This window comes from Mobula hypostoma, chromosome 5 (assembly GCF_963921235.1).
Source record: "Mobula hypostoma chromosome 5, sMobHyp1.1, whole genome shotgun sequence".
NCBI lineage: Eukaryota > Metazoa > Chordata > Chondrichthyes > Myliobatiformes > Myliobatidae > Mobula > Mobula hypostoma.
Window position 1 is genome coordinate 6814251 of NC_086101.1, and position 13228 is coordinate 6827478.

At 44.7% G+C, this 13228-nt stretch overlaps 1 protein-coding gene across 1 annotated transcript; it reads left to right on the plus strand.

Moving 5' to 3' along the window:
* Nucleotides 1–5001: 5001 nt before the first annotated feature.
* On the plus strand, nucleotides 5002–12722 carry LOC134346429 (probable G-protein coupled receptor 139). The gene is made up of 3 exons (XM_063047799.1): nucleotides 5002–5022; nucleotides 6448–6556; nucleotides 11821–12722. Exons 1-3 carry the CDS (start codon nucleotides 5002–5004, stop codon nucleotides 12720–12722), a joined length of 1032 nt encoding a protein of 343 aa, XP_062903869.1.
* Nucleotides 12723–13228: the final 506 nt, after the last annotated feature.

Below are 13228 nucleotides of genomic sequence, written 5' to 3' on the forward strand. Positions count from 1 at the left end.
ACTCTCATCTAAAAGGCCGTGTCTTCTGTTGATCAAATCTCAAAGTCCATCTGCTTTACCAGGGCATTAAATAGATTAAATTTCCCCTTCAAACCTCCCATGTCAGGTCCATGTCTGGTCTGCCCACTGGACCATACAGGATGTGCCCTCGTTTTTTCACTACCATTGGGGAAGAGGTACAGGAGCCTGAACCCACACTCAATGTTTTAGGAACAGCTTCTTCCTCCAATACCAGATTTCCAAATGGTTCATGAAGGAGACAGAGGGTGGTCCTGGCAGCTTCTTAATCAGATTGGAGGCCTCTGTCCAGTGACGTTCTCAGGGATCGGTGCTGGTACTGTTATTTGACCTCGATGTTATCAATTTCTCTGACATTGTTGTTAACGTCATTACTGAGTGTGCAGATGACAGCAACATTGGCGGTAGAGTGAACGGTGAAGATTATGTGAGAGTATAGTGCGATCAAGATGATCTGTCGATGTCGGCCACGGAACAGCAAAAAGGTGTTAACCTGGACAAATGTGAGGTGATGAATTATGAGACCAACCAGGGTAGAACCGGCACAGTAAATTCTTGTCCCTTGGAGAGGATTGCAGAAGAGAAAGTCTATGAAATACAGGAACATCATTCACTGAAAGTAACAACGCAGGTAGTCAGGATGGTGAAGATGGTGATTAGTCTATTTGTCCTCATTGGTCACGGAATTGAGTACAGGATTTGGGCTGTTCTACGAGTCTGTGGTCGTCAGTGCGATCATGTTTGCTGTTGTGTGCTGGGGCAGCAGGCTGGGGGTAGCAGACACCAGCAGAATTACCAAACTCATTCGTAAGGCCAGTGATGTTGTGGGGATGGAACTGGACTCTCTCACGGTGGTGTCTGAAAAGAGGATGCTGTCTAAGTTGCATGCCATCTTGGACAATGTCTCCCATCCACTACACAATGTACTGGGTGGGCACAGGAGTACATTCAGCCAGAGACTCATTCCACCGAGATGCAACACAAAGCATCATAGGAAGTCATTCCTGCCTGTGGCCATCAAACTTTACAACTCCTCCCTTGGAGGGTCAGACACCCTGAGCCAATAGGGTGGTGCTGGACTTATTTCCTGGCATAATTTACATATTACTATTTAAGTATTTATGGTTTTATTACTACTTAATTATTTATGGTGCATCTGCAACGAAAACAATTTCCCCCCGGGATCAATGAAGTATGACTATGACTATGACTATGTCTATATGACAACTGTAATAGTCAAAGTGAGACCATACTGTATTGTGCACAGTTCTGGACGCCCAGCTACAGAAAGGATGTCATTAGACTATAAGATGAGGCTCACTCGACATAAATGTTTCAAAATCTGTATCAGTATCAGTGTCGTTTTTCATTCCTAGCTCCTGCATCATGAAATCTTCGTCCGTCTCCTCTAGACTCCATGTCTCTGGTAGCTGCAGTACGGGAAGACTTGTCAAGCAGCGCAGGTCTCATGGCTGAAGGGAGATTAAAGTATTCAACTGAGTTCCTGTTTTTAGCAGAGAAAGCAGACACACTGGTCAGACAGAAGTAGCAGTCTCGCACATGGTCCTTCTGCTCTCGCCATATGATCAGGGCGGCGAAAGGCATTGACTTCCGAGTTCCCCTGAGCCAAGCTCTAAGGTAGACAGCGCATGCTGCACAACGAATATGAGAGCCCAGACTTTGTTTTGGTCACTAACTTTACACCCAAAGTAGAGCTTATAATTTTTCTTAGAAAGAGGAGTCATGCTCCATCTTTGAGGTTTAAGCATATACTGGTCACAAATATAACAGAAAGTATCGCGGCTATTGCAACATTAATAAGATATTTTGCTGTCAGAAATACTCCTGAAAATAACAATGATTAATTTTGATGAGTACACACAATATGCTCCGCGTATAGAGCATGTGCATCAATGTGATCACAAAGCGATATACACGTAAACACAATGCACAGAACGGTGTGTGTGTGATGCTTTTATAGCCTTTCTAAAACCTGCCAGGCTATGCAGCACCTGCCCTGCCTGATGACTGCTCATTCTTGTTTGTTGTCCCCTCTTCGGAAACAGCTGGCTGATGAAAATAAAATTACAACCTGCAAGGACTGGAAATCTGAAATAACAGCAGCAAAACCCAGAACCACTCATCGGGTCAGGTAGCACCTGTGAAAAGTGAAACGCTTAATGTTGTAGTCCTGGGAACTGCATCAGAGCTGGGAAAGAAAGGTTTGCTATTTTTATTTCATTTAGTCAAGAGCTCTGAAATGGGATGAATTGATTTGGAGATCTGCATGATGAATGCATAAATTATTTGAAGGTGGATGACATTATTTAAAACAATGGGAGTTTGTAGAGGAGACAGGATGGAGGAAACTCAAAGGGCAGCGATCTGAACCAATGGATAGACAACAATTGTACATTGTGACATCCCGAGGAACAAGAATACTATTTAAATTCCACCATAGGTCAATGACCTTCCATCCACACTCAGCCAGATGCAGTTACCACAAAACAAACTTAAACAAGTTGATTTTTGCCGTATTTCAGCACTGCTTTGGAATAAAACTTTCCATTTGTACTCGATGAAGGGTCAGAGACAGCTTGATAAAGGTTACCTAAGATACAGAAAGCAGGCTTCAGCCCCCAGTGGCTGTTTATCAGCCTGCAGCGTCAATGGTTATCCCACAGATAGCATATCTTAAAAGCATTACCTCATCGCAGTGTGTGTGACCTTGCTGTGTTTGCTACTAGGATGCTGTCTTTGACCTGGTACCAGTGATTGCAAATGCAAATCCTTCCGTGATGGTCTGATTTTCTGTTGACCGAGGGAAATCTTGCATGTTAGCAACAGTCTAAATAGTAACTAGGAGAGGTTATTGCGAGAACATACACCAGCCTTCATTGGTGGGGCGGGTGGCGGGGTGGGTGTCAGCAGTGGAAAGGGTGAATCGCTGCAAGTTCCTGGGCATCAACATCTTAGAGGACGCATCTTAGTCCAACTTATTGATGCAATCATGAAGAGGGCATGCCAAGGGGTTTACTTTCTTAGGAGTTTGAGGAGATTTGGTATATCAGCAATGGCTCTTGTATGGCAGAAAGCATTCTGACTAGCTGCGTGACCGTCTGGTATGGAGGCTCCAATGCACAGGATTGAAAGCGACTGCAGAGGAGTGTGGACTGGATTGGAGGGCGTACTTTATGAGAATAGGTGGATTGTACTTGGCCTATTCTCCTTTGAGCGACGGAGGATGAGCGGTGACCTGATAGAGGTGTATCAGAATATGAAAGGCATTGATTGTGTGGATAGGCAGAGGCTTTTTCTAAGGTGCTTGGAAGTACGTACAAGGGGGATGTCAGGGGTAAGTTTTACACGCAGAGAGTGGTAGGAGCGTGGAATGCACTGCCGTCGGCGGTGCTGAAAGCCAATACAATGGGGTATTTTAAGAGCCTTTTAGATAGGTACATGGAGCTCTGTAAATAGAGGGCTATACACTGGGCAAATTCTAGGCAGTTTCTAGAGTAGGGTACATGGTCGGCACAACATTGTGGGCCAAAGGGCCTGTAATGTGCTGAAAATTTCTATCTTCTATGTTGTACAACAGACTGACTATTGATCTCAGTGTCTTGACTAATCTTCATGACCATCAGATCAATTGATGTGGCCTCTGTCAGGGCGCTATGGACTTGGATCCCTTTATCCCTCTGTACCAGAATGACTGATCTTTTATGTTTGGTTTCCCAAAGTGGAACGTCCCACTTCTGGCCTTGTTAAACTTAATTATCTATTTTTCTACCCATATCTGCCATTTCGATGATATCTTTAGATTTTGCATTACTTGCTGCTGGTTCCTGAAAAGTTTCCGGAACTCTGGTTTACCTCCATCTCTGGTCACTCAGTTTACAGCAGATACGGCTGAATTTGATATTTTCCTTGTTCTCATTTGTTGACCACAGATAGTTCATCTTTCCCCTGAATCACGCAGTTTAATTGTGAGCAATGTCTGCTCAGTGTTATATACAGCTGTTAAAACATCTGCCACTGCTCAGCCACTGACCTGTGCTGAGCCTGTGTATACTGTCCACCCCAAACAACTCCACCTTTGCACATGTGCAACTGCCTTTATTTAGGTTTAGGATATTGGTTATGGACCTGGATGTTCACCATCAAACTGTGTTTGGAATTCTCCACGTTGTGTTTGCTTCCTCCTCGGGATCCTTCACCATAAGTTATCTTACTAATTGCACAAACTCATTGGAAAAAAAACACATTTAAAACAGCCTGTTCCTCGATCACTGCTGTAACAAAGCACCAGAAGAAACAGTACCTGACCTCTCCACAAATTCCTCTTCTACTGTACCTTGCCACTTCGATTAATTTAATCGATGTACAGATTAAATCACTGATGACAAACATAGATACACTCTCACCTTCCTTTGATATTTCCTCATTGCATTTTGCCCCGTTAAGAGGGAACAACTGCGGGACAAGAGAGCACTCTCACCCAAGTCTCCTTTTCCCTGCCTTTCATTAATCTCCACACATTCCCATTTTCCAACACTGCCCCTACGTCCATATCCACCCCCTCCACTATGCAGTGAACAAGAACTCCCTCCTCCTTTTCCTTTTGCAGAACATTGAATATCCTAGAATACTGTATTCCCCTCACGTTACCCTACAATCTTCTTCCTGAAATCGCTGTTAGATCAAACACAGTTGTTAATATTTGTGCTGTCAACTCCTCTATCCTGTTACAAATGCTTATTGTGTTCAGATAAGGTCCCCCAAGCTCTGATATTTTTACATTTTTTTTGTTTAACCAGCTCACTTTCTGACATTAAATTTGCTGATAATCTGCACCTTACTATTCCTTTGATTTTCTTTTCCCATCAGTAAATGGTGGAGCACAGAACAGCACAGGATCAGGCCTTTCAGCCCAGGATTTCTGTGCTGTCCAGGAAATCAAATTAATCTACACCTTAGAGCAAGATGTCCGAGCCATATAAAGAGGTAAGTTTGGAAAGCCGTTTCTTTGCAGTAAAAGACGACCAACTGTGTATTGTTAGTTGATAATTTGATTAGATAACTAATTGGCAGTAGCCAGTAAAACAGGTTAGAGTCACGCGGAGATGCCATTTTGGGAAGGGTCGGTATCAGAGAACTGAGAATTTGGCTTCACGGGGCAGTGGCAATGAGGTTCTGTTAAGTTCTCTTTCATTCTTTATTGCACAGGTAGAACAGTGGGAATGGATCCCAGAGATTTGCTCTGCTCCTCTCGCAGGACGTCGGAAGTCAGTGAGACCTCTTATGATCCTGATAGCTACACTTGTGAAAACTGCATTCGGCTGTAACTTTTTACAGACCGTGTTAGGGAACTGGAGTTCAATAACCTTTGGATCATTCAGAAGACCGAAGGGTTGATAGATAAGAGTTACAGGGAGGGAGACACACTTACGTTGCAGAAGCCAGCTAGCCGCGTGACTGCTTGGAGAGGGAAAAGGAGTGTGAAGTATTCAGAAGGCCGAAAGGATTAATTTTTTTGTCCATTTTATTACAAATTTAATTGGTTCAGCACAACATTGTGGGTCAAAGGACCTGTTCCTGTGCTGTATTGTTTTACATGCTATCAATTAATGAGACTTGATTACTGGATGGGTAGAACTGGCAGCTCAATGTTCTGAGTTTCCAATGATTTGGACATGATAGAGTGAGTTGCCGGCTGGTGGAGTAGTGGCAGCAGCGCCGGACTTCAGCGCGAAGGATCCCAAGTTCGAATACAGCCGACGACGTCCCGATGACTCCACTCGGAGTTAAGGGCTTTCTTCTTCTTCTTCTTCGTGAGTTGTATGGGGGGGGGGCATAATTCATCAAGAAAAATGTCACAGTAGTGCTTAGGGAGTACGTACTGGAGACTTGCCTGCTGAGGCTATATGGATGCAACTAAGGATTGAAGAAGGATGAACATATTAATGGTACTATGTAAAACACATTAATGAAATTAGAGCAGTGAATTTCGTGTATATGGATTCACTAAGGGACTTGATATGGTTCTTTATACTTGTCATGTGCTTTGTTTGATCCTGCTTTTCGTCTCTTTACATGTTTTTCCTTTTATCTTCTTGTCTACATTCATTTGTTACCTGGACATCCAATCTTTCCAACCCTGTACTTCCTTCTAACAGGAACAGTTCCTTCCTATAATCTGTGCAATTAACCAGTAAACACCCTCCATTGCCAGAGAAAATGTGTTCCCAATTAATTCTTCTTAATTCCTGCCTATTGCCTTCATAATTTTCCCGACTTCAATTTACAGCCCTTCACAAGTGTCATACCTATCCTTATCTTTAGCTAAACTGAATGTTAAGGAGTTGTAATCTCTGGTCTCCGGGTACACAGCCTTAGATCTTCCGACTCCCACGACACACCGATCTCCAGCCCAGACAGCGAGCTTCGAACCCCCGTCTCCAGGGCCACGAAACCTCGGACCTCCGAAGCCGATCCAAGCTCTTCCCTGCGCTCTTGCAGTGCCGAATAACGGCCAGTCGTAAAACCTCGACAGCGGATCCCATTCTTACAAAGTATTGAAGTCAGCGGTAACTCCAGGTCAAGGTTTTCAAAAGAACCCTAAAAGCGGAAAACAGCGATATTAAAGATAGAAATAGAACTGTTTCCGAAGATACAATCTGAGTAGTCGCCGTTAGGCGCCATTGATTCTCCTAAGCTCCTCCCCTTTCGGAATCTGTATACTCAGTGTGGGATCTCTTCCCTTCTTTTCACAATGTCAGTGGTCCCGATTTGCACCAGGACCTCTGGTTGTTCACCCTTCCCCTTGACAATGTCATTCAGCTGCAGGTATACCCGGGAGGAAACACATCATCCTGGTGTCTCTTTTGCAGCCACAGTATCTCCTGTCGGTCCTCCCTAACTACTGAGTCCCCTGTCACAACCACACTGCCTGACTTTTCCCTCTGCTGCGCCTCAGAGCCAACCACAGTGCCGCTGCTGCTTCTGTGCCCTGATGGGTCGTCACCCGGACCCAAAGAGGTATACATGTTGCTGAGGGGAATGGACACAGGGGAACCATCAGGATTTCTTAGTCTCGTATTAAAGAATTTCGCAGAATTCGGTACAGGTAAAATTCACCGATATAGTCAGTGGACTTTGGCTGACTGTCTGAGGATCTTGCTTAAAAACTGTGATGCTCCGACTTTGAAGAGCTCCGATAGCAGGTCACAGGCTTAGTGTTGAATGGGGGGAATAAAAGATGACGGCACTGTTTTCCTTCCATAGACCAAAGGCAAGCTGGATGGTGCATTGATTGGCCACTGGATATTGTCGTTTGTGAACATGGGTGACAACAGGAGGAAAGAGGCGATGGGAGACAGGGAAGTTACGGTGGTCAGGAGCAGGGTCATATCCAGGACAGTTACGTCCTTCTTAGACTAAGTCCGAATTCACTGTTAGAATGCAAGTTTTGTTCCTGGATGAGGAGCAGCAAGAGTCAGTACCAGAATCCAGGAGCATCACTCACCGATCCCGGGACCAGTGCAGTTGTTCCACTGTGAATGGGTGGGAACTTTTTACTCGAAACGCGATTACACACAGAGAGTGCGGTTCGGTCATTGTATCCCGTCCTCGGGCTGGGAGGGATCTCTCGGTGGAACTGAAATTATACATAATTCCTGATTGGTCAATTGAAGAACAGCACCATGACCGTGGAGAGTCCTGAGTGATCATATTACTTTGGAACGAGGTGCATAGATTTCGCACACAACATGTACATTTCACCAGAACTCGCTGCTTTGCTAATCTCAGGGTCCCTTTACCCCCGGTCACTGGAAATGGCAGTTTTTTTTTAAGATTCTGAGGACACGCAGTTCACTTTTATTGTCATTTAGTAATGCATGCATTAAGAAATGATACAATTTGTTCCTCCAGAATGATATCACAGAAACGCAAGACAAGCCAAGACTAAATAAAATCTGACAAAAAAAACACATAATTATAACATATAGTTACAACAGTGCAAAGCAATACCGTAATTTTATGAAGAACAGACCATGGGCACGGTAAAAAAAAAAAAGTCTCAAAGTCTCTCGAAAGTCCCATTATCTCACCCAGAAGGTTGAAGGGAAAAACTCTCCCTGCCATGAGCTTCCAGCGCCGCAAACTTGCCGATGCAGCGTCCTGGAAGCACCCGACCACAGTCCGACTCTGAGTCCGTCCGAAAACTTCGAGCCTCCGACCAGCCCTCCGACACCGAGCACCGAGCACCATCTCTGCTGAGCGCTTCGACCCCGACCCTGGCAACAGTCAATAGGCAAATCCGAGGATTTGGGGCCTTCCCCTCCGGATATTCTCGATCTCAGAGTAGCAGCGGCAGCGAAGCAGGCATTTCAGAAGATTCTCCAGATGTTCCTCCGTACTTCTCACGTCCGTCTCCATCAAACCAAGATTGTGCATGGCCCCTATTTAACAAAAACGATATCAATTCGGAGTGGCCGCCAGCTTCTACCTATTCATTATGCACAAAGCCACAATTCAGTTGCCGTGCAACCACCACGTGATGGAAGCCGTGCAACCATTGTATACAGTGTGATGGACAGGGGATGAAATACATTCTCACATATTGACAGATCGTTCCATATTGACAGTTTTTAAGATATGAATTAATATTTTAATAATTATCGTTTTGGGTGACTTCACTCTCGGAGCGTAGGAAGGTAAAAGTGATTTTTGAGATTTTGAAGATTCATGGAGGTCATAGATGGATAATGAGAACCTCTTCTGTTTAAATATAGAGGGTACATGTCTATGGGGACGTGGAGTGATACACGCGGACAATCTAACCAAGGCCAAGGGTCACATAACAAATGGTGGAATGTGAGGAAATACAGAAGGCCAGAGGACCCTGGACAGCTTGCTGAGAGATCTCGGAATATCAGGGCTTAGTTCGGTCGGTCAGTTAAGAATCGATGGACACTTGACGTCATTGGGTGAAGGTACTAAATGCCAGAGCAGGGAGCTCAGCTACAACTATAGAAACACAAGTCTGGCCAAATCCGAAGCAATGTATACAGTCCTGGTCACTACACCACAGGGACATGGAGATGCACCAACATTAAAATTAGGAGGAGGAATCCCCACTTTATTCTGCTTTCTATTATTGAACGGAATATGGAATTGATCTGCATTCACAGTCTGAAAGTCATTTTTTCCCTGTACCTCAGTACAATATTTCTTTAACCATGGTCACTGGAAGAATTAAATAGACTCCAATAGTGTAAATTAGTAATCAGTTATATGCAAATACATTGTGGGTCGATGGTTCCATTTCCGTCTCAATGATATTTGAAGTACGAATCCAATGTAACTAGTTTCATTCAAACTGTCACTCGGTAGAATAAATAAGTATCAGCTGGAGTTAGTTTAATATAGTTGTGAACAATGAAGCTTCAACAAAAAATGCAGGTAATTATATATGACGACTCAGTGCTAAAGTTATGGAACAAAATGCAAAACAATGAATTAACCTTATACACTCACACTGTACTAGAGACTGACAGGTACAGAATGAACCCCACACACTCACGCTGTGCCAGATAATGACAGGTACAGAATGAACCCCACACTCTCACACTGTACCAGAGACCGACAGGTACAAAATGAACACCACACTCTCACACTGCACCAGAGACTGACAGGTACAGAATGAACCCCATACACTCACAGTGTACCACAGACTTGAAGATTTGAAGATATGGAATGAACCCTCTCCACCTCCTTCTCTCGACCCCGTGTGTGTGTGTGTGTGTGTGTGTGTGTGTGTGTGTGTACGCGCGCGCGCGGCTAGTAAGGTGTTGAAGTACTCAAGGGCAGTTCAAAATTAGAAACTGCTGGGACAGAAGTGAGGGGTCGGTCATAGTCGGCCGAATCCGCTTATTGATGAATATTTAGCCAAAAAGAAACGTGAAATCTGTAAATGTGGCTGCCCCGTGACAAAGCTCAGTCATCGTAATGAAAGTTCTGGCATTATTTCTAACCGATGAGTCACTGCTGAGGTAATCCCGAAGAATTTGTCTTTCATCGGCCTAGTATTTACATCAGAGAAACCGATACGAAATTCAGGAAAAACTCAGCAGGCCAGACGGCATCGAAGGAAAAGAGTACAGTCGACGTTTTTGGCCTACTGTGTTCCTCCAGCATTCTGTGTGTGTTGCTTGGATTTCCTGCATCTGCAGTTTTTCTCTTGTTTGTTATTTACATCAAAGATTGGCATTAAATTAAGGTGTTTGTTCAAGTGGCCGTAACTAAGAGAGTTAGTCAGGGGTGTAAGTGGATCTCTGGAGACTGATCCTCTGTATAGATAAGGGCCGCTTAGAATGCATCAGTTCGAAGTGACTGCCAGAGGTGTGAATTCAGGAGCAACAGAAATCACGGATTCACACTGAAATGGTGTATCCAGTTATCTGGCGGATAGAAGACGTTTACTATCCTTTCATTTCAGCCTTTGGAATTCCTGGTAAGCCTCAGTGACATCTGCCGTTGGTGGGAGTTGAAATTTAATTCAAATGGTCTGACTGTTCTGTCGGTGCTTTCCACTGTCACCTGCCCAGTCCCAGTGTTCCGTATTTCAGGAATGGAGTGTAAACACCGGGATGTGCATTCTGGGATCTGGATCTAAATACAACCCGCTTCAAGAATTCAGCACATCCAAAAACTTCAATGGAACTGAACGGGTCAGGCAGCGTTTTCCCAGCCGTTTGTGATCAATAATGGGATGTTCGGGTCGCTCTGCTTCTGGTCTTGCAGCAGCTGTTCTGCACTTGCAAATATTCTGTTTATACAGCCGGCGGAGATTACACCAATTGACTGCCTGCATGTGCACGTGAGTGCTTTTCTGGGTTAGTTGCAACTATCAAACCATTGACTGGTAGTAACAGTGTAGCAAATGTGAGGAGTTCTGTGTTGTAACAAAAAACTGTTGCGGATTTTCAATAAATGTGTGCGATATGACTGAACATCAAGCAGTTGATGGATAGCACTGCGGCACCGAATTTGCTGTTGGACGTTGAATTCCTCTCCCCTGCTTCCCTGAGATGGATTCAGTGGGAGGCGTCATGTGTGTCTGTGAGGTTGTGTCTGATTGCGCTGTATCTGTTAGAATCAGGCAATGTTCTGTTGTAAAGACAGTGAGGTGGCAAATGCTGGAATTGGAAACAAACTCGGGGAATGCTGGAAACATTAAACCCCAAGCAGCTTGTATGCAAAGAGAAACCAGCTAACACTCGTGTCAGGGGTCTGCCTGAGAACAGTTCTGAGAAGAGACACTTTATCTGTTTTTCCACATGTTCTGTTTTGCCTGGATGAGTGTTTCCAGCATTTCCTTTCTGCGTTCAGCTGTTCTGTCGCTGACAGCAATCGCCAGGGATGTTGATGATTGTGTAATGGAAGAATCTCGCCATCAGCATCCGGATTTATTCATTTCATCCAGACGAGACCCGGAAGGCACCGATAGATAATATTCCATCCAGTATTGACCTAAAGAGGTAGTTACTCAGTTTTAGCTTTCCGCTGCCACTTCACATTGTGGTTATCAGTAAGGAATCCGTATTCAGATCATTTTGACTTTATTTCACTGTGTAACCTCCTTCTCTGTCTCCGACAGCTCTCGACCCTTTCTCTCTCTAGACCCTCCCACCGCGAAATGTAACGATAAAGTGGAAATTTTGTAGGATCCCCTCAAGCTGCTGCATTGTTTTCTACTCAGCATTTTTGTCAACTTACTGTTCCCTGTCCCTCTTCCAGCGAACTTGTTGGCGATTGTAATCCTGTCCCGAGGAAAGTGCGGTCTCTCCAAATGTGTCACTCGATACCTGGTGGGAATGGCAGCGGCCGATCTCCTGGTCGTTATGTCGGATCCGCTGCTGTGGGAGACTGCTGAGATCTATTTTCCCCGATCATTCCTGCGAATGACTCCTGTGTGCAGACTCGATATGTGGTTGGTTTTTGCGATCACTGCTTCCTCAGTCTGGCTGACTGTTGCTTTCACCATCGATCGATTTGTGGCTATTTGCTGTGAGAAGTTGAAAACAAAATATTGCACCGAGAGAACGGCGGCTGTGGTTATCGGGACAGTGAGTGTGCTGGCCTGTTTGGAGACTGTCCCCTGGGGTTTTGCATTCGGACCTGGAGAAATAATTGATGGTGTTCCATGGGATTGTGTTTATACACCGAGCTACAAAACCTCACCCGCATGGTTGATATTCGTGATATTTCATCGCATTTTAGTCCCTTGTCTCCCATTCATTCTGATTTTGCTGTTCAATATTTTGACTGTCAAGCGGATTCTAGCGGCCAGTCGAGCCCGCAGGGGGCTCCGGGGACAAAAGAGTGGAGAGAATGACAAGGACCGGGAGATGGAGAACCGACGCAAATCCATCGTTTTGCTCTTCAGCATAACCGCTAGTTTCATATTGCTATGGGGAACATATGTGGTATTTTTTATCTATAGACGGATTTCAATGAGTTATGTTGATTCGGTCACGGATCCCCGATACATCGCAGACCGCACATCGGCAATGCTGCAGATTCTCAGCTCCTGCACCAACACGTGTATTTACGCCCTGACTCAGAGTAAATTCCGAGAGGAACTAAAGAGTGCGGTGCAATACCCACTGAATCGGATTTTGAAATTCATGAAACGTTAGAAATAAATGATGTGAAGTATTGCAATTCAGCTGCCTTCAAGCTGTCTATTCTATCCCCCCCCCCACCCACTTGTGGGTAAATGGAAACAATGTGAACAGAGTTACAAAACAAACACAAGAAAATCTGCAAATGCCCGAACTATAAAACAACGCACCCAAAGTCAGATCCTGATGAAGTGTCTCGCTCCGAGCCGTTGACTGTTTACTCTTTTCCTCACTCAAAATGCTGGAGGAAGTCAGCAGGCCAGGCAGCGGCTATGGAAAAGAGTAAATAGTCGTCGTCTAGGGCCGAAGCTCTTCACCAGAGTCCTGTCAATTGTTTACTCTTTTCCATTCTGTGTGTGTTGCCTTAGATGTTACAAAACAGTTGTTTACAGGGGATCCCGACGGCATCACTGTACTCACCACCTGAGGAAAATCCCTTTTGCACCTCACGTCCCGTTCAATTGAAGCTTGAGGCGAACTGTTTCCCCGGCTTCCTGTTTCCGAAAAAAAACTGCTTGATC